A 19,479-nucleotide genomic window follows, 5' to 3' on the forward strand; every position below is an offset into this window, starting at 1 on the left:
TGACGCCAGCTGAGTGTGCCAAGCACTCCAGATGACATGAATTAATTCATGTGTCCATCTGAACTCCGGCAGAGCTGTGCACCTTCTATCCGAGCCAGCCCTTTATTTATTTTATTTTTTAAATACATGAGCAAGGCAGGGAAGGTGTCACACATCTGGGGCATCCCATCGCTTCGGCTCGTGGGTTACTCGGCCACTACAGACATGAGGATTTGTCATTCCGCTGTGCATACATGAGGAGAACACTACGGGACTGCCACGCTTGATGTAAGTGATGTTTCTGTTCAGTATCGGTACTTCTAGCAGCGGTTCGCTCCGGTCGGCCTCAGCCTGAGACCCCGTCACGCTCAACGGCTTCACACAGCACTACGTGTTGGTCAGCCTGGGCTCTCAGCACAGATAAAGCGCGTCCTCAATGTCTCCCTGTGTATGTTATTGTACTAATTCGCGACTAAAACCATGCAATGATGTATCCACCACTGCTGCAGTTTTGCTATAATAAGCGCGCATTATTCTAACTGCAGCCATGTGAAAGAGCCAAGTAAACAGCCTTGTTATAAACATGCACTTGCGAGTCCCTGAAGGTAACACGCCAGCTGGGAAAGGGCCCTGTCTGTCGCACACATCAGCTTTATTTCTCGTCATGGTAAAGGTTTAAAGAATGTGCAGCGAATATGCGATTTAAAATAAAAATATAACAGAAATTAGCCAGTGCGCCATCTAGCGACTGCATAGACAGACAGGAATTAATAGCTTTTCCATTTCTACTGGCCCGCAGAATAACAACAATGCAGTGGAAGATGGAAATATTAATACCTGGTTTATTTATGTTTGAGGTAATGCTGATAAGAGGCAGGGCAGGAGAAATGTGCAGCCTGAGTAACAGTTAAGCTTTTAGTCTCTGTCGATATTGAAAGTTTTCCAGCAGAAACAAAAGGTGGTGAAATTATAAAGATGCCTGGAGATTAAGTATCCCGCATATGAAGGCTCCATTTACATCAAACATACAGCTTGTTAATGGTTAAAGCATACTCATTTGATTTAACAAACATGATGAGACTATGGTAACTTCATACCACACACACAGAAAATTCACTGCAGTGCATTTGCTGCAAGACCAAGCAGTGTAAGGACAAATACAAATCACAATTAAACCTGCATTAAACTATATTTTAAAGGTTGTTATCTCTCTAACATGACACACCTAGTTCAGATTTAGGTTTCCAGGCCTGAATTACAGAGACGGTAGAGTTAACTCAATGCTTTCATCAATATCAAACTATGGCTGGCCATTTCCGGTGATGGTGTACGGTTTCATGGAACAATAACTACATTTACTCTGATTAAATCTCAGAGTAAACATGGAACATTTTAATTTAACTATTCATAATCACACAAAATGCAATGCTCTCATTCAAAGGGATTGCTCAGGGCAGATTAACCCTGAAAATATAACAAGATATGTACGATATTTAAAATATACAGCTAAAGATATCCCTGAATTCAAGAGAAGTCAAGATCTAACACAGTGCCAATGATTTTACAGAAATTAGTTTGAGTGAATCAGCTTTATTGAAGAGACTCAAGGTCCATTTTAAATGATGGCATTTTGTCTTAATAAGTGAATACAAAAGTCAGGATCAAATCTCATTGGAACACTATTATGATGTGTTTCACCTTTAAATATGGCTTATCCATGTGGCTTCTAAGGAATTTTCCATCAGTCAACTAATTGTTTTAGCTTGCATATTCCACCCTTTTTGTGTAAGACTGGTGGCCTATCCTGTTCCTCTGTCTTTTAAACTTATAGTCTTTGGTGACTTTGACTAAGAATGAGCAGATAGACAGTTCTGTGGCGCTTAGTGGCTGAAATTAAAATGTTCCCTCAAGCATTTAATTATAGATTCACTCCAACCATTAATTATGACAACAGCATTACGCGCCCCCTCTTCAAAATGCTGATGCTGCAGGCCGGCTCTGAAAGCCTCAGGATGTCCTGCTTTGTTGTTTTCATGCATGCTTCCTAGGAGGTTTTCTTTGAAGGATATGAAGATAGTATATTCCAGAGGGGGAATGGAAACACATTATTTTTTTACCACACTGTTTTTTCCTGTTCAAGTTAAGCAACCTTGTGTCGCAAAAATCATTTCTGGGGCTATTTTTCTGAGATGAAAGGCCTGCAGGGGAAAATATATTTTGAGGACTAGCTGGAAAGACAAGTTCCTGGTTTCCTACAAAGCAGCAACTCCTTCCCTGGTTCAGATCAAAATACACTCTGATACAAACATTGATCAAATACTGCCACAGAGCACACAGTGTGTAATATTAGAGCACGTTTGTTCAGTTGTTGTCGACACCAATTAATCAGAATGTGTTTTTCCTGACTGTCTGTCTTTTTGAATGCTGTTTGCAAGTTACAGCTTGTCAGAAAATGACAGTTTGGGAGGACATTTTGGTGGACAGAAATGCCTTGCCACAAGCTTCATAAAACACATTTTTGGTGGGATTTACAATGTCTGCTGATTACATAGCCATCAATAACTATGACAGCGTGCTCTTTTAAGGAGATCATTCTTCAAAGATTTAAAATATATTCAAAGCCTATTACTGTTCTCTGTATCTGTGTGTGACAGCGAGCTCAATCCCAACCAACCACAGAACCTTTCTCCGAGCTGCTTCTGACACTTTCTATTCTTAGTATTCTATTTCAGGATTTAGTCCTTTTTCTTTGGATTCAATTGAACAGAGGTCTTATTCTTTCGCATTACAATGTGCCATAACATTGTGCTGGCATTGGGCTTTTTTTTTTACTTTCATCATCTTTTTAAATCATTGTGCTGTTAGAGGTTAGCACTGGTTTGCTGTTTGATTAAAATATTAGATTTTTCAATCTCTAAATTTGGGGCACATCCAGGAAATCTGGGCCACCCTGAGAAGATATGGCCCCGCAGCCAAAGTGCAACTGATCCCATTTTATGTAGGCTTATACAAATGAACAATTGCCTGACTCTAGATGTGGGTGGATGGTGATGTATGTCCTAAAAGTCAGGTGTTAAATCAGTTTGACTGAATCGTGGAGGGAAAGAAGAGATAGCTCAATGTTCCCTATCACGCTGCCATCTGATTGGCCGGTTTGTGCAGTTGCTTCTTTCACTTTCTGTCTGCTGACTGTGGAGATTATGTGATGTAATTATTTTTGACTTCCCCTCAGTAGCCTGTAGTGGTGTGAGCTCTGATGACACAGTGAAACAAATCAGATAACGCTGAAAAAACAAATTCACCAATGTGCAGTTTAGCAGTACAGATGTACCAATCGTAAAATAGGATCCAATGGCAATGGGAGAAAAGACCAGCGTTCTAAATACGAAACAAAGCAACATTAAAGAAGGCTAACTCAACACAAGCCTTATTCTGGTGTGTCATTATTGTACCATTATCATGGCATCAAAACACTCTTATGTGCGCATCTGAGTCAATAGCAGGTCATCTGAGTCAACAGCAGGTCATCACATGAGCAGGAAATCAAGAGGCAACTAATTTCCCTTTGTCCCCAGTACATCATCCATCATTAGTGTATGACTTCCGCCTGATACAGTCATGCTGACCACATTTTGTGTTGCATACATAGACGGTATATAGGTGGACATAGTCACCGTGGTGCCTCTCATTTGTTTGTTGACCATGGTTTTAAAGCCTCAAAATTGGCATTTTGGCCATCGAACACTACGGTAAAGTCCTGTCAATCACAAGGTAGCCAAGCCCTAGAGCCCACACTGCTTTTTCTATCTTCTATTTCACTCTAAATTAGACCATAGTTCACACAAAGAACATCATGCTGTATTGAAGAGGACTTTAACCTAGCATTTTCATCGACTTCCGCACAATTTTAAATATATTTGCTACAAGTGGTGTCGCTCCATGCTGGATTTTGGACAGAATAGTTGGCTTTACTTTTCAGAACCTGAGGTTGCTGCTTGGTTAAAACTTAGATTTAACCTTATGTCCCACTCCACTTGATTGGGTACATTTACAAACACTTCCCTTAGTTTGTATACGCGACACCATCATCAAATTATTTCCAATCCGTTTAAGACATTTCTTAAGAAATTAGATTCAGATCTTAACAGTTTTGGAGTACTATTCTGTCAGAAACAAAAAAATGAATGGCTCGAGTAATGGCTCGAGTTTAAGAAATTTGGCGAGGAATATCTAATTTAAATGTGATTTTTCAATCGGTTTTGCAGGTAGCCATCTCTAAAGGGTGCTTTAGTTTAGTAGATACTATTATTCATATAATATTTGTGATGGGCAGGAGGAACTCTCTGCCGGCGTCACCTATCTACAACGCATTCTGCTGTAGTACAAATGACCATTTCCACCCCGTCTGGTGTTACAAGGGAGACTCTACATGCTGCTGGGACACCAGTGTCAGGTCACACTGCAATGGTGTACAGAGTATTTCTATTCCTTAGAAGTAGACTTGTGAATTTGCTAGTAATTTGAACACTACCTACAAAGCTTTTGTGGTCAGACAAATAGATTTTCAGTGTTAGGCAATACATCAGAGTCGCTTGTCGGATGTCTGGCTTTATTCCAAATCATGCCCGATTGTTTAAATCCTGATTAGCTTCATCGTCTTCTGCTTCTCTGCAGATCCGAGAATAAGCCTGTTATTTGATATCTGTGCAGACAAAGAAAATTATTCCATATGATAAATGGGACCGCCATTTTCTTTTAGCTACTTTACTCCATAACATGTACAATCATTTGTCATCTTTGGCTTTATGTCAGAGCATTAAATCTGCGAGTCTAATGGTGCACACTCCTGAAGAGTATAAAACTACCATCATATGAAAACAAAGGGACAGCTTGCATTTATTTTCCCCTTAAGATCCTCATCAATAAAATGGTCAGGTTAAATGATTGAGTAGAAAGTCGAATCATCACAGCTCACACAGGTTATTCTGAGTCAGCAGGGCAAAACAGCTAACCTGGCAAAGTAAAACTAATTGATCAGCCTACCAGCACCTCTCTTATATCATCCAAATAATGACAAACAGGAAATTGTGCTTTAAATCATGTTTTTCTGTTTTATTCTTCAGTGCCTGTTTCATTCCTATACGTTAGCTGTGAATCCGCAACTCATGTCAAATTTCTGACAGCAGAAAATCCATCAACGTACTTGTTTCTACACCCCCACGGCGGTCCTGTCTGCAGGAACCTGTTCATTGATTTTCAGTCAGACCAGCTGCTGCATGTGGATGTGTAGTTTCATGATCTGTGGCACCAACTGTTTGAACCTCAATGCTGTTAGGAACATCCTGGTGCCTTTCTCTGGCTGTCCATCTGTCAGCTGGTTATGCGTGTGGACCGATACTGCATATAAAGAGAGAAGTGAAGCGCCTCCCTGTCATTTTGCGGCAAACACAAGAAAATGTGGAGATGTAAAGAAATTGCTTGCTCATAAGCCTCTGGTAACATACAACTGATGACGAATTTTCCTGCCATCCACTATCTCAAGACGCCTTGTTACTGTGGCGGAAAAATAATCATGCAGCAGAAGAAGAGATAGTCTAAACCAAAGCATATTTGCGAGGCAGTAATTGAGTTGCACCTCCTCACATCATTTATCTTTTTTTTTAACTCTGGTGCGGTCCGCTCTGCAGCAGCGTGGGTGTTTGGCTGTCAGGTGGCGTTGTGATGAAGGAGCTGCATAAAGCTGGGGCGGGGAGAGGGAACAGGAAGACCTCCATCGATCTTGCACAGCCAGACAACCATCTGTTCCCAGAAAAAACATCAGCCTCTTCAACAGCTTGTCCCCAAACCGTCTCCGCAGCTGGAGACACGCGGAGCGCTATGAATCTACACTGTACCTGATGAGTTAGTCATAAGTCATGCACTGTCCTGTATGCCAGGCCCTTACATGTGAACATCAGCAGAATGAAATTATTTTTTATTGTCCTTGTCAAGTAAAATGACTTCCAGCCTGATTGGATTTTGTTTTATGATATATTTCACAGTTCAGAGAGTTATCTTGGTGCAGCTTTGGCTCAGGTGTTTTTGAAAGAGTTAAATCAGATGGAAAAACATTAACATGTGCTCATTTCTCCTCTCTGCCTGCGTCTGTTAATCTGTTATGTTTTATTCTGCTGGTGGGGTAGCAGTGCGCGAGGGAAGGCGTCATGGTCTCCTCAGTAGGCTCGTGCCACTCTCGCTAAAAGAATCTGAGTTATCTTCTTTTTAAAAGATATTTCTTTTCATCCTTGCGGGTTTGCGTTCACACTTTCATGTGCTGAATTCTGAAGCAGCTAAAGCTCATCATACCTTTTGCTTTAATATTAATAGACACCTAATCATGCGCATACTTTTGCAGTCCTTGATCCATCCTGCCACTCATCCTAATATAAGTGGCTAACGCTAAACTTCCATACCCTGAGTGGGTGTTATGCCTCAGTTTCTCTGAAATGAGATCATAACTTATTCACACTTTACTGTAAACATCTGAAGTCATATATTTGCCTGGTAGATCTATTATGCAATCCCATATACTGAGTGGTCTGATGTATAATACTGCTGCAGTCATGGTACGCAGCTGTGATTCTACGAAGCCATGACACATCCATTTTGCCGATCGAACTGACCAGAGTTTGTTTTCTCTGCGGTGAAGGATGCTGCTGCCTCAGAGCTAGGATCTGGTCATTTGAGCTATTAACAAGGGGGCAATAATGAAAAATGAAACACTTTGTAGTGTTTGGCAATAACAACAAAGCAGATTGAGGCAGCTCACTTTGGAAAGACAATCACAACAAACACACAGGACAGCACAGCGTGTGCTTCCTGGCAGAGCAGGTAGCTTAGAGCCTTTTATCAGATTCTATTAAACCCACCAACTGGAGGGATTTCACATGAATACAGTTAATTAAACACCAATTTAATTAACCTCCTAATCAACAGTACTCACACCTTTTTGCAGTTATATTCTCTCAGGTGATTCCTGTTTGCAGCAGTCTGCCAACAAGACATGATATTCAAAATCTCAACAGTATTTGCCTGACCTTAAATAAAACGTAGTCCTGCAAACACCAGACCAACTGTAAACCTGTAGAAGAAGTGCTCAACTAAGTTACTTATAAAGGGAACACCACCTAAATGGAATCTTCCAGTATGTGATTTCCATAGCAGAGGAAAGTTTAATCAATATCTGTGAACATGAGCTACTCTCTCTCAAAGCTGGAAACAAGACAAGTAAGTCTCAAACGTGTGATGTCATCAAGTATAAGGTCTAGAGCTGCTCCATTGACAATCAATGGAGACTGATTTGTTTGGATCCCCCTAATGCTTTACTCATTGTTTAATACCCAAATGAGCTTTTTGCTTTGACGTGTTCTCAGTAAAACTGAGAAATTGACATTTCTACTCAGATAATTCCCCTGGCTGCTCATCTGTAACATATTTTACAGTTCATTGTCTATGAAGAAGACCCAACCTTTTATATATCAAAACAACTCTAACACCTTTAAGATTTTGTATTTGGGTGAGAGTTTTTTGAGATGACTAATATTTGAGGACCGTCTTAAACCAGAGGAATAACATCTATTTTGAAAATGGGCATCGTTTAAAAATACATCAATGAAAAACTCCAAGTTCCCCCAACCAGGCACTACATATTATTTATGTATCATAAATTATATTTTCTGATGTCCTAAACTAATTAATTATTCTGCCTGTAAAAGCATACTACAATAACAGAGTAAAAAGTACGGATGCAGTCCTAGCACAAAAACATTAGAAGAAATGTCAAAACAAAAGGATTTCTCAGATTAAGATAATCATTGTAATGCTTGTATTTTTTGTCCTCATTTAAACATGTTGCACTGACTGTATGCTGCCAACATAGAAAAGTGTACCGTCGCCATAGCTCATCAGTTGGTGTAATGCTTTCAGCCTTGTCTTAAACTTATGAGTTATTATGTCAACATGTGGCAGTGAAAAAGGCTCCTCTCTTGTTATTGTGTTTCCCCTCTCTCTGTGTGGCCTTTACTGTCTGCTGAAGCTGTGAGTGAGTGAGTGAAAAGGCCACTAGCCAGCCTGCAGTTTACAGTGTGTGAGAGAAAAGTGATCAGAGTGATAGTGACTTCCACCATGATAAAACTGGGTCAATGTAACCCCCACCCCCTCCACCACAGGCAAAGCTGAAAAAGATGAGGATACCATCACCATACTCTGTGCGAGGATGTAAGCACGGGGACACTGGAGTGTGGTTCTCCATGGGTCGGTATCTGTGTGTTGTGCTGGGACTGAAGGCATCCCCAGATTATTTTGACATGTACCGTCACCCCCTGTAGTCAATGGTGTACAGTGTCACGTTATAATCTGTCCCCCTTTATTTCCTCTCTACCCACTTTGTATCTGTCAGCCAGTGTCGTCCTCAGTATCTGTTCCTCCCAGTTGTTTTGGTCTTCAAGTCCCTGGGAGATTCTCAATAAATATGACTAGATGGGTTTTTTAAACATTTAAAATTCACCCTGTTTAAACAGCTATAAGTGAAGTTTAATGCAATTACAAGTTTGTTTGTTTGGTGGCAAAATCCAAACAATGTTATGTGATATTTTGTAGATTGTAACTTTATTTAAATCACAACATAAACTACTTTTTTTTACTTATACTCATGGTATCTTGCCATGCAAATGTACTGTGTTTGATTTATATCAGAAATTTCCATCTCCATCCAATGTAATGGAGCTGGAGACAATGGACTATTTGATGTCAACTGTTCACATCAACAAAAGCATGACATTACTGTTTCTCAACAGGGATTAGCATGCTAACATCCTGCCATTCCATTTGTATAGCCACCCTGCAGCCATAGCAGTAGGTCGGCAAAAACTAAATTAAAGCACTTCATCAACCAAACGACTGTTCGGTGCACTGAACATCTCAGATTGATTGTTTTTAGCAGTGTGTGAACCAGGAGGAGGATTTTTTTGCATTAACGATAAAAAATGTTCCTCTTAACTTTTGAGAGCAGCTTTATAATGAATGTACCGAATTAATCAAAAAAATGTCAAGTTTAAAGTCTTAGTAGTTACCTGCTATTAAAGACATTAATCATAAAGGCAATTAAATTATAAAAATAATTGTATTACAAAGTGCATATTTATTCATTCAGTTAATCTCTTTTTGCTGTGTCATGGTGAGAAAGTTTTCTCTCTAGCTGAGTTATATTATTGTGTGTGTTGGGATCTTCTGTTTATACCAGGGCCTGGACAAAAATGCTCATTTCTAATTGGCCCAAAGGATTTGGTTATTTTAGTTTTTTCCAGAGGCAGGATAAACAGATGGCTGGGAGCAGCAAGCATTTGAGTTCTCCTGCATTAAACAGTCTTCACAATGAAGAATCCCACTGAGCCAAAAGCTACTTTCGAGAGGCAGTGAGTTATTTTTAAGTGCAAATGCAGCAATGTAAGATACTGTCCATTTTAAGGGCTTAACTGTATCACAGTAACATTTTAATATACAGGCTTGTTGTTTTTAAAACATCAAGATCAGCAAACATGCACTGTTCAATTCATGTTGTAAAGTATATTAACCTTCTTTTCCCAACAGCCATGACTTAACTTACTATCTTATGTGCATTTTTAAGAAAGGCAACTCAGTGATGAAGGTTGTTGCAGCTCATTTGCAGCTTTCGTGGCAGAGCTTTTAAAAGCGGCAGTGCCATCAGGATTAGCTGGGATTATGTGCTGCTAACAGCAAACAGGTACACACTCTTGCACCTAGTAATGATATTACTGGGAAACTGTTGAAGTTTGACAGTCAGAGTCCTACAAATAAAGTTGAGCATTAAAGCCGGGTAAAGGGCCCTGGTATAAGCAGTTTACAGATTTTGATGTGCATGTTGAAATGGATTGGCAAACGTAATGATTTACAGTGTTATCCATTAAAATCAGACATGCACCTCAGTGGGTTTTCGCTTTATATAAATTCTCCTTTCATTTCATTTGCGGTAAATGTGAGAGTAAATAATATTGAAATGCAATATTGTTGCCGTCGGTGGTATTTGTTGTGTTTAGTTGTTTTTTGTTATGTCTTTTGCAAAAGACATCCAAGATATGAGGACATTTTGCAAAACACAAAAAAATGTCTTGTTGTGGATTTGGGGTTTTACTTTACATTTCACAAATAATTCACTTGTATTCTTTTTACATTCCCTTACACAAAAGTGTGATGTACTATGTTAATACAAAGCACAACTATACTCCAAATTATGCACTCTATTATATTAATATTGAATAACTGGTTTGTTCATTGTTCAGTTTTATCTAAACTGATGGAATGTAAAGTGTACCACATTTCCAGTGTGTACATTATATAAATTGTTGTGAATTACAATCGTTTCCTAATTTTTCTCTCTCTGTTTCTCTCTCCGTCTTCATTGGACAGCTTTGCATAAACCCAGATGCCTCCCCTTCCTCTTGATGAGCGCATAGTGGTCATCCAGCGCCCCAAAAACCTAACCCTTTGTGAGGCTTCCCCACAAACCAACCCGCAGCACTCATCTCAAATATCAGCTTCCTCCAATGGACACGCTCCTCATCTCCACCCTTCACATTCCCATTTCTATCCACCAGCCTGCAAATCTCTGACTCGGGAATGCAAGCGCAGATCCGCTCGTGTGCCCAAATTCAAGATCGATCAACCGGTCGTCCCAGCAGATGTCAGCCACATCCCTAGTCACTGCCATAGCAATGGGACAGTAACTCTCGGCCCACGACTGCCCTCCCACACACATACTATTGATATCAGGGTGACGGTGGACAAAGGAGGACAGGGAGGAGGAAACAGCAACTCTTTAGAGCGCAGCGGAGGTGCAAAGGGGAGCAGAGGAAAATGTGCCTCGTCACCGATAGATCAAGGACAATGTGAGAGAAGAACTGGAACAGCAGGGAGGCCAGGTGGTGCCGAACACAAGTCACAGCAAAGTCGCCACAGTCAGCTGTCAACTTCCCCTGGAGGCATCCTACAATTCGTCCCAGCTCAGGCGCAGCAGCGAAGGTTCAGGAGTGAGAAGGAGAACACGAGCTTCCCTAACAGAGACCAGGAGTTTCCCTCTCTAGGTCACAAGAAGAGTTCCAAACTGGGAACTGTCCATCAAAGCCACAGTCTGCCCTACCACCAAAACTCCGTCCCTGTGCCCCATGCTGCCATACTAAACTCCAACTACCCGTCACCCCCTCCCTCCCAACCCACCCATGCCCCAGTCTCCTTTCAGCAAGTCAGCCAGCCGCACCCTTCTCGCACCAAGGACCTCCGCTCTCACCTTCTTCATGGTCTACCCCTCTCCCCCTGCACCTCCAACGCCGGAGGCTTCCCCAGCCCTGACCATACCTGCACAATCGACTGCACCCGCCCATTCAGTTGTGGCTGCTGGAGGTTGGTAAAATGCAGAGGTTGTAAGGGACACACTGCAAGCTGCCAACGAGGGGGAGGAAGCACGTCCACCTCGTTCTCCTGTGTTCATAATGCTGGAGCAGTGAAGAGAGGAAGCAAAGAAATGGGCCTGAGAAATCTGGGGGGGTGTCTCTCCACCACCTCCACCTCCAACACCTCCTCTTCTAACAGCACTGTGTCCGACTGCCGGACAAGCCTGTTCAAACCTCTCCGCTGTGCCTCCTGCTCTGGAGAGGGCGGAAACTTCGAGAGTCCTGCTATCCTTCGCAAAAAACTGGTAGGGGGATGTCTGCCCTGTACCCCTCTGTCCTCTTCGGCCCCTCTCCGGGCGATACAGAGCTGCGTCACAGGCTGCAACCCCAAAGCCTCTCAGACAGGCAGCTCCACCTGCAGCTACTGCAGCAGCGACCCCATAGTGGTGACGTTTAACCCTCGCAGAGGCAAACCCCCGGGGAGAGCAGCTCATCCGGCAGGTGCGTTCCAAGCCGATGACGACGACTACAGCGTGCGTACTATCTGGCCTGAAGAACTGGCCAAGAAGATGACCCATTCTAAGGCCCAGAAGAATCACTGTGCCGGGATGGGAGCAGAACTCGGGAAGACCTGCGCAACCCAGGCCCAGGACGGTAGCAACGGAAAAGGCCTCGCCATCCTGGACTGTCAAAACCTCCAGGAATACGCGCATTCTCATCTTACAGACCGCGCTGGCCGACGACGTCTTCAGCAGGGGAAAATGGCTGCTTTAGATTTTATGGGCCGCAGGTCAGGACCTAGTTATGACGAAGGCCGGAACTCGCTTAAGAGGCTCCTGAATAAAGCTGAAGATGTAGAAGCTGAGCAAGACGGAGATGCAGCATATCGACGTTCCCCCTCTCCACGCTCCGCCTCACCGCCGTCACCAGTGTCCTTTTCGCCCACTCCGTCCGCCCCTAGCACACTCATCAAACCGAGGCCCTGGCAGAGAGACAGGGATGGAGGACATTCGCTGCCCACGGCTCACTCGCTTCACCTGGCCCTCAACTCTCTGAACAGAGAGCAGGATGAGGAGAACAACAGAAGTAAGAATATCTCAAGCTTCAAGTGCAAGTGGTACAAATTCATAATTGCTATTAAGTAACTCAATCACTGACATAAAGTTGGTTCATGTTGACTGTTATTTAGCAGTTACCACCCATTTATGCTGAATATGTCAATCAAAAAATCCCTGTTAATTAGCTTTTTAAGTAAGAGAAGTGCCTGGCTTTGCTTGGAATATGCTGTCATCATCCTGTTCCCTCAGCGTGTTAAATATATTGCAGTTCTTTCTGCTGTTGCATCCACATTTGGTAACATCCAGCATCTTTGAAGTTATTTAATTTAAGTCAAAACAAGGGAACAAGTGATAATGGCCAGACCTCTTAAAAAACAAACAAATACTGCTTGTTAGCGATCAGACGAATATGACACACCTTTCAATTATTGAGTTGGTAACTTTGAGTGTTATTTGTTCGTTTCTCGCCGTATTATTCTTGTCATGACTTGTCTTGGCAGACCACGTTACAAAACCTTTTTCTCTGTCTCTTCTTCCTTCAGTGCACCTTTCTCTACCGCTCTCGTCTTCCTTGCCTGCTTCTCTGTCCGAAGAGACCGCGATGAGTCCCGATGCGGAGAATGCGGTGATCAGTCCCATCTTACCCTTCCTGTTTCTGGGGAACGAGAGAGACGCCCAGGACCTGGACCTGCTGCTGCGCCTCAACATCGGCTACGTGGTCAACGTGACCACACACCTGCCGCTCTACCACGTCAAGTCTGGACTGCGCTACAAGAGGCTGCCTGCCACCGATAACAGCAAGCAAAACCTTCGACAATACTTTGAGGAGGTTTTCGAATTCATTGGTGAGTCCCACGTCCAATTGCATTTGTCTTGTCTTTGAGTCTTTTTCAGTGACAATTTCAAAAAGGAAAAATAATCTAAATTCAATGTGATTATCTTTTCATATCCACAGTTGATATCCTCTCACACTGCGTTAGTAGAGACTCGTCTTCAGACAAGTTACTTTATTGACTGGCAGAACTTTTGTTTAGTGTTAAAAAAGAATTGTGGTTAATAAAATAAAATGGTGAGATTCTACATCAGAAGGAAATGTTCAGCTTGCATTAGCTGTAACTTTCTACAGCAATTATTTGCTGCTAAAGAAACCCAGTTATTAACAGTGCATATAAACAGAATATAAATAAAGCAATCCTTTGGCAAAATGCTACATCACCATTTTGTGATGGATGGTGACTTATCAGACTTTTATTTAAATAAAAATCAACTAGATTTTAGTAGTCAGGGATGTTTTAAATATAGAAACATGCATGGTAACATACTAAATGTTGGTTAATAACTGGCTTAATTACATATTTTAGAATATATTTCTTATAGGCTTTTTTATCTGTAAGTTGTACGTTTTAATGAGTAATGATACCTTTTACATTCCCATGCTCAGTGTTAAGCCGTTTTTTTTAAATTGAGCTCATCGCTCTTGTCGCCTCATCCGCAGAGGAGGCATATCAGAGTGGACAGGGAGTGTTGGTCCACTGCCAGGCAGGCGTGTCCCGTTCTGCAACCATCGCCATCGCTTACCTTATGAAGCACACCCTCATGACAATGACAGATGCCTACAAGTACGTGCGGAGCCGTCGTCCCGTGGTGTCCCCGAATCTCAACTTCATGGGCCAGCTTTTGGAGTTCGAGAGGGACCTCAACTCCGGGGTGACTCCTCGCATCCTGATGCCTAAACTTAGCGGCGTGGAGACTCAGGTGTGAAGCAGGTCAGGAGCGTGTTCGGTACCTTCAGGTAAAGAAGACATTAAAATGGAATGGTTGAGCTTCAAAAGAAAAAGTGCAGCACATTGTAGAAGAGAGACATGCTGAGAAATATTACAATTGGGAAATGGTGGCAATTTGTGCACTTTTAATACTGTGATACAAAAGACTGGATGCGACATGTACGTGTTAATTCTTAGACATGATCATCATCCAGCACACTGTTTATAAGATGACGTGCCAATATTTTGTATAGACTTGACATCAGATATCTCACTTCTTTTTTTCTTCACCTCCTTTTTGTTCCCATTGTTTACATTCACAACCACACACAGAAATGCAATTATTTTGTTGGCATTAATCTCAAATGCATGCAAAGCAGGTACGCAAACAAGACCATACTTCATGAACATCACCACTCTGATGTTCCCACCACATGTAGCCAAACACAGGTCATAACAATGCACTTTACCTTTGATGCGTTTGTTTCTTTATGACCTACTGAAATGTCACAAATGTTTGGTTCATATAATTGTGTTTTTTTTATATTTGGAAACTGTGCAATAGAGCGGCATGGACCGAGCAGAAACAAGAGTAGCATTAACCTAGGCAACTTGTAGCAAAATGGATAAAAAGCAAAGGGAAATGTGTAAATGTATTCCAGTGAAGTGGCCTGTTTGTTAGCAAAGAAAAAGGACTGCAAGATTGAAATGATCCTGTGCACTGACAGGGTCAGAGTGATGATAAAACACAGTGCTAATATTTGATTGAATACAGGTTATTACACAAAAATACGCTGATCATAAATACATTTACTGCAAAAGCTGAAACCCCAATGCAACAGTACTTCCAGAGGTTTCTGTATGCAGTATTTTTGAACGGAGGTGTGGATTGGTTCCTTTTGTTCAGCTGTAGTGATCTGATTTAAAATAACAGACCTTGTCCAACTGTGCAGTATTTATTTTCAGTTTAATTCATTAGAGAATTTGCAATATTTTATTTTATTATATAACTGGCGTGAAACAGACCTGTCACGGTGCACGGACAGATATTGCTCTTAATATACAAAGCACATGGTGTTTTAAATGGGTTGTAGTTAACAGTTAAGATGCAACTTATAACATCCTGCTTAACTTGTGTGGTCGGGAACATTTTGATTATAGTTTTGGTGAAAACTAAAAGCTTTTATTTTGAAAATTCAATTACAAGTGTTAATTTTCCTACAGTACCAGAAAAGGATTTTCAACCAAGTAATAATCTAGAAAGTGTATAGTATTAAGGCTACACCATACCCAAGTCATGAACACTTGAAATGCCAAATCTACTTATTAGTGATTTAAAACCTTTGTGAAGGAGTGTAATGACATCACTGTTTTTCAGAGATGGTGATGTCTGGTAGCTGATTGGTTGATGTCTGTTACTTCTTTTGTCTTACTGTCCTTACTGAAATCCTTAGCTGTTCCCCCATACGATGCATGACTTTTATTATGAAGCGTGGTTTTATTAGAGTAGGTGGACTCGCTGTGAACTGTATTATAATGGTCGAGGTCTGATTCCCATTCAATACAGATTTATTTACCTTTAGAAGTCCTGTGTATCCAGTCTGCACAGTCAATAGTGTGGTTAAAACACTGAACATAGTTGATGTGAAAGTAGTTAGAAATCTTTGGCAGATTGAGACTTTAGATGCAGGGCTGTAAAAAAGTATGATACAAACTGCAGCTTTTCCTAGCTTCCTGTTAGGAATTCTATACTATATCCATGTATTCACGCCATGTAAAGAATAAGTGAACGGTGGAGAACTGGTGTTGACTAATCTGGTAGCTAAGGATGACAATTGTTTTGCACATTTTATAAACTGATGCCATATTAACACATTCTTCAAAGATGCTGTAAATATTTAAAGTCATTTAGGACTTAAGAATTTGAAAAAAAAAGTTTTTTGCTAGCATCAATTGTTGTGAAAAAGAGTTCAGGTGTTGTGAGTTGTTCTTATTTTGTATTTATTTGTTTTCTCTTCAGTTAGACAGAGGAAATACATGGTTGTGCAGGATTTATCACGAATACATTATTGATTAAATCTAACACATTCGATGAAAGAGAAAAGGTCCCACTCGTATGTTCATAAAAATCCAAACAAATATAAATCAGTATGTGTATACGTGACTAAATCTAAATGTATACACCTTTTCCAGATTTGAACAAAATGCCCTGTCCCAAGTTTCTACAACCAAAATGCCTTCAGTTTAGCCTTGTGTGTAATCTGGTCCTGCTGTGGTGTCATTATAGATAAGACTTAGTAAAATGACCCTGAATTGTGCTTGTTGGGATTTATTTTCTGTTTAAGTGATTTTGATATAGGCCATATATTTTTCTACAATCAAAACCTCATCATGTTAGGTTAACTGTAATTGTGCTTTTACAGTTTTTTTTTTTAACATGAATCTTTGTTTTGTATGAAAGGCTGTTTGGACAGAATGCCATCTTCCAACTGTGCATTTGCAGTATTACAGTTTCACTGTTATCAGACCTCCGTTACCGTGGGTCAACATACCGTATTCCTGTTTTTACCTCTCGCCTTTATTTCAGCTGGAGAGACTTCAACGTTTCTTCCTCCGGTCTCTCCAGCTATAAGCTCACAGTAGGTGTGTTATTAACCTTGAAGAGGGCCTGTTGCTATTGCTCCTTGATTTTTATACAGACTTTATATGCAAAATGGCTGTCGTAGCAATTCATTCTACGCTGAATGGACTTGCTGTGCAGTCGAGTGAGTGCTGAACTCAGACGCTTGTTCTCGAGAGACACATCTAAGGAAACGTTTTCTCTTTAATTCAAATAAACTGAAAGGCCAGTCTCTCCTTGAGTGTTTGTGTGTGAAGAAAAAAAATCAGTTTGTGTTCTGCTCTCGAAAAGTTGTTAAAGTGTGTATGATAAGGTTTTGAGGACATTGTATATCCGTGCATTGCTTAATTATTCCTGTTTGTACTTTACTGCTAATTTTTAAAACATTGTGTACATTCCTGTACCAAATATTGAATTCAAGGATATTAACTCATAGGACTGACGCTGATGAGACGATTCAATTAAAAAAAAGCAGATCACCTCCTTCCTTCCTAACGGGGGTAAGAACTCTTCAGGTATGACTATCATAGTAATGCTGTGCTGTTTCACCCCCTCGCCCGGCCTTCCTCCAGAGACCCAAAAACTCCTGTTATCTATCCAACCTGTGATGCTCTTCCTTTTCATGATGGATTGTTTCTCTTAAGCAAATGTAATATTTTCATATTGTAGTAACTGGTCCTTGTATCTAGACAATGTTTTTACCTTCATGTACCGATTATACTCTTCATAATTCTTCGAGGTGCACTGTGACTAATACAATGCTGCTATATCACAAATACTTTTATTTTGTAAGTCATGTTAATGGTGAATATCGCTCAAGGTGTTACAAAGTGGGCTCCGATACAGAGGCACCATTGCTCAAAAGTTTTCTTCCAGTTCTTTCCAGGCTTTATTATTGTGCTGCCTCGCTGCAGTGTGTTTAAATCTGTAGCTGTCCCTGAGAGTCTTCCTTTACAAGCATGATAAAAGAAAAGAGAGAGTATAATGTAGCGGTTACAAAAAGCCTAACTCATTGCTTTCTGTCAATATAACTGTGATGTTGCTTTTTCTGCAACCATTTTGGCAGAATGTGTTGTCAAGGTATTGACCATAATTACAGTACGAGAAAACAACCATAGGAATATTTAATTAGGCTCTGTATGTATGTATTTGACACAATCTAGATTATGTCCTATGAAGAAATCAGAATTAGAACATTTAAAAGTGTTTGGGTTAAAACAGGAATCCTGCAACTGAAGCAAGATGCATTTTTGTATCACATGTTGCAATGTAAAATGTGGCGTTGTTATGTGCAGAGTTTAAACTATTTGATAGATACCATGGAATTTGGTTCATACATTCATCCACCAGAGAATATTTAAATGAATGTAATTCCCCTACTTCTTCTTCATCTAGTGCAATCTGCAAGTCAAAATGGTTTATGATTCAATACCTGCTAATGCCGTTCAAATAAGCCTTGTGTTTAGTGCTAATTTGCTAATATTAGCATACTGTTGCTAAATTAGGATGTTAAATAAACATACTAGGCAATTGATCACATGCACTGGTAGATTAAGATCTAACATAAATATGCTAGCACTATGACTGCTAACTAACATGTTAGGTTGCTGACATTAGCATTTAGCTAATAGCACCGTTTTTCTTAAGCTAGCTAGCATGGCTGTACATAGTCTTTTTTCAGACCTACACACATTCTTAAGACATACAAAAACTTCATTACAGACATATTTTTCTGTCAAGTGAATGTTGCTGCAATGAATAACACACTTGTGATACAAATCTGCGTATTCTCTCGCGCATTTCAGTTGCAAGATTTCAGTTGATTGTAAGCTAAAACTGCTTGTCATTGTTTTTTTTTTACAGTAATTCCTTGGTATGAGTTGCAAAAAAAGCCATTAGCTCACAAATGTAGTTGATCTCATGATGTGATGTCAAGTAACCTATACTTATAAAAAAAATTGGTTGACAAAATAAATACTGAACTACAATAATGCCTATTCAATGTCAGTTGTAGCCTAAGATAGAAACATCCATGAGAAATAAGTATTAGGGGTCTTTTGTATTTTGTATGTTTGCTTTTAAGGTAAACTACTTAAAGTCAAAGCCTGTGAAACGCTTTATTTCGAATTGATTGGATCTAATTGATTTTTGTTAACAAACTATTTGCTTGTGGCTTTTAGACACTACCAACTTTGAAAATCTGATGCCGATCTGAGACAAATAAGACCCAAAAAAATTGTAGCACAAATGAATATGCAAAACGTCAAGTGGAGCTTTACTTAAAGTACTTTCAAATAATCTGTAGCAGCCACTGTAAAGATTATAATCTCAAATATACACAGGCCTTAAATGCATCCCTAGAGAATAATTAAGTGTATACGTTTAGAGAGCATTAGCATCTGAAGGATGTCAAGAAAAGGGGTGTGTGGGAATTGATTATTGGTTTACATGTGAACACACTCTGTTGGCATGACGTCAAACTCCCATTCAGGCAGAACAGTTGTGCAATACATAGACCCACTATAGCTTCATAAAGAGGTTTGAGGATCCACTCTAGACAAACATGTTCTTTCTCTTCCATTTATACATGTTTGAATCACAGCTGCTCTGAGTTA

The 19,479-nt window shown here is 40.4% G+C and overlaps 1 protein-coding gene across 3 annotated transcripts; it reads left to right on the forward strand.

The window, feature by feature from the left end:
- The first annotated feature begins 5 nt into the window (after positions 1 to 5).
- LOC307019210 (uncharacterized protein) lies at positions 6 to 17,096 on the forward strand. 3 transcript variants are annotated; one of them, XM_079649899.1, is made up of 5 exons: positions 249 to 267; positions 8,187 to 8,271; positions 10,444 to 12,509; positions 13,024 to 13,326; positions 13,977 to 17,096. In XM_079649899.1, exons 3-5 carry the CDS (start codon positions 10,460 to 10,462, stop codon positions 14,240 to 14,242), a joined length of 2,619 nt encoding a protein of 872 aa, XP_079506025.1. In that variant the 5' UTR covers positions 249 to 267; positions 8,187 to 8,271; positions 10,444 to 10,459; the 3' UTR covers positions 14,243 to 17,096. The 3 variants fall into 3 exon arrangements, with proteins under 3 accessions (XP_079506024.1, XP_079506026.1, XP_079506025.1); XM_079649898.1 differs by lacking the exon at positions 8,187 to 8,271 and having other exon boundaries at positions 6 to 267; XM_079649900.1 differs by lacking the exon at positions 8,187 to 8,271 and having other exon boundaries at positions 6 to 267; positions 13,991 to 17,096.
- Positions 17,097 to 19,479: the final 2,383 nt, after the last annotated feature.

The sequence above is a fragment of the Notothenia rossii genome (genome assembly GCF_949606895.1).
Source record: "Notothenia rossii genome assembly, chromosome: 9".
Taxonomy (NCBI): domain Eukaryota; kingdom Metazoa; phylum Chordata; class Actinopteri; order Perciformes; family Nototheniidae; genus Notothenia; species Notothenia rossii.

Coding starts and splice junctions, on each gene's coding strand:
- LOC307019210 (XM_079649898.1), top strand. CDS start 10,460: ATGCCTCCCCTTCCTCTTGATGAGCGCATAGTGGTCATCCAGCGCCCC. Junction 12,510..13,023: donor GGATGAGGAGAACAACAGAA/GTAAGAATATCT, acceptor TTCTTCCTTCAG/TGCACCTTTCTCTACCGCTC. Junction 13,327..13,976: donor GGAGGTTTTCGAATTCATTG/GTGAGTCCCACG, acceptor CCTCATCCGCAG/AGGAGGCATATCAGAGTGGA.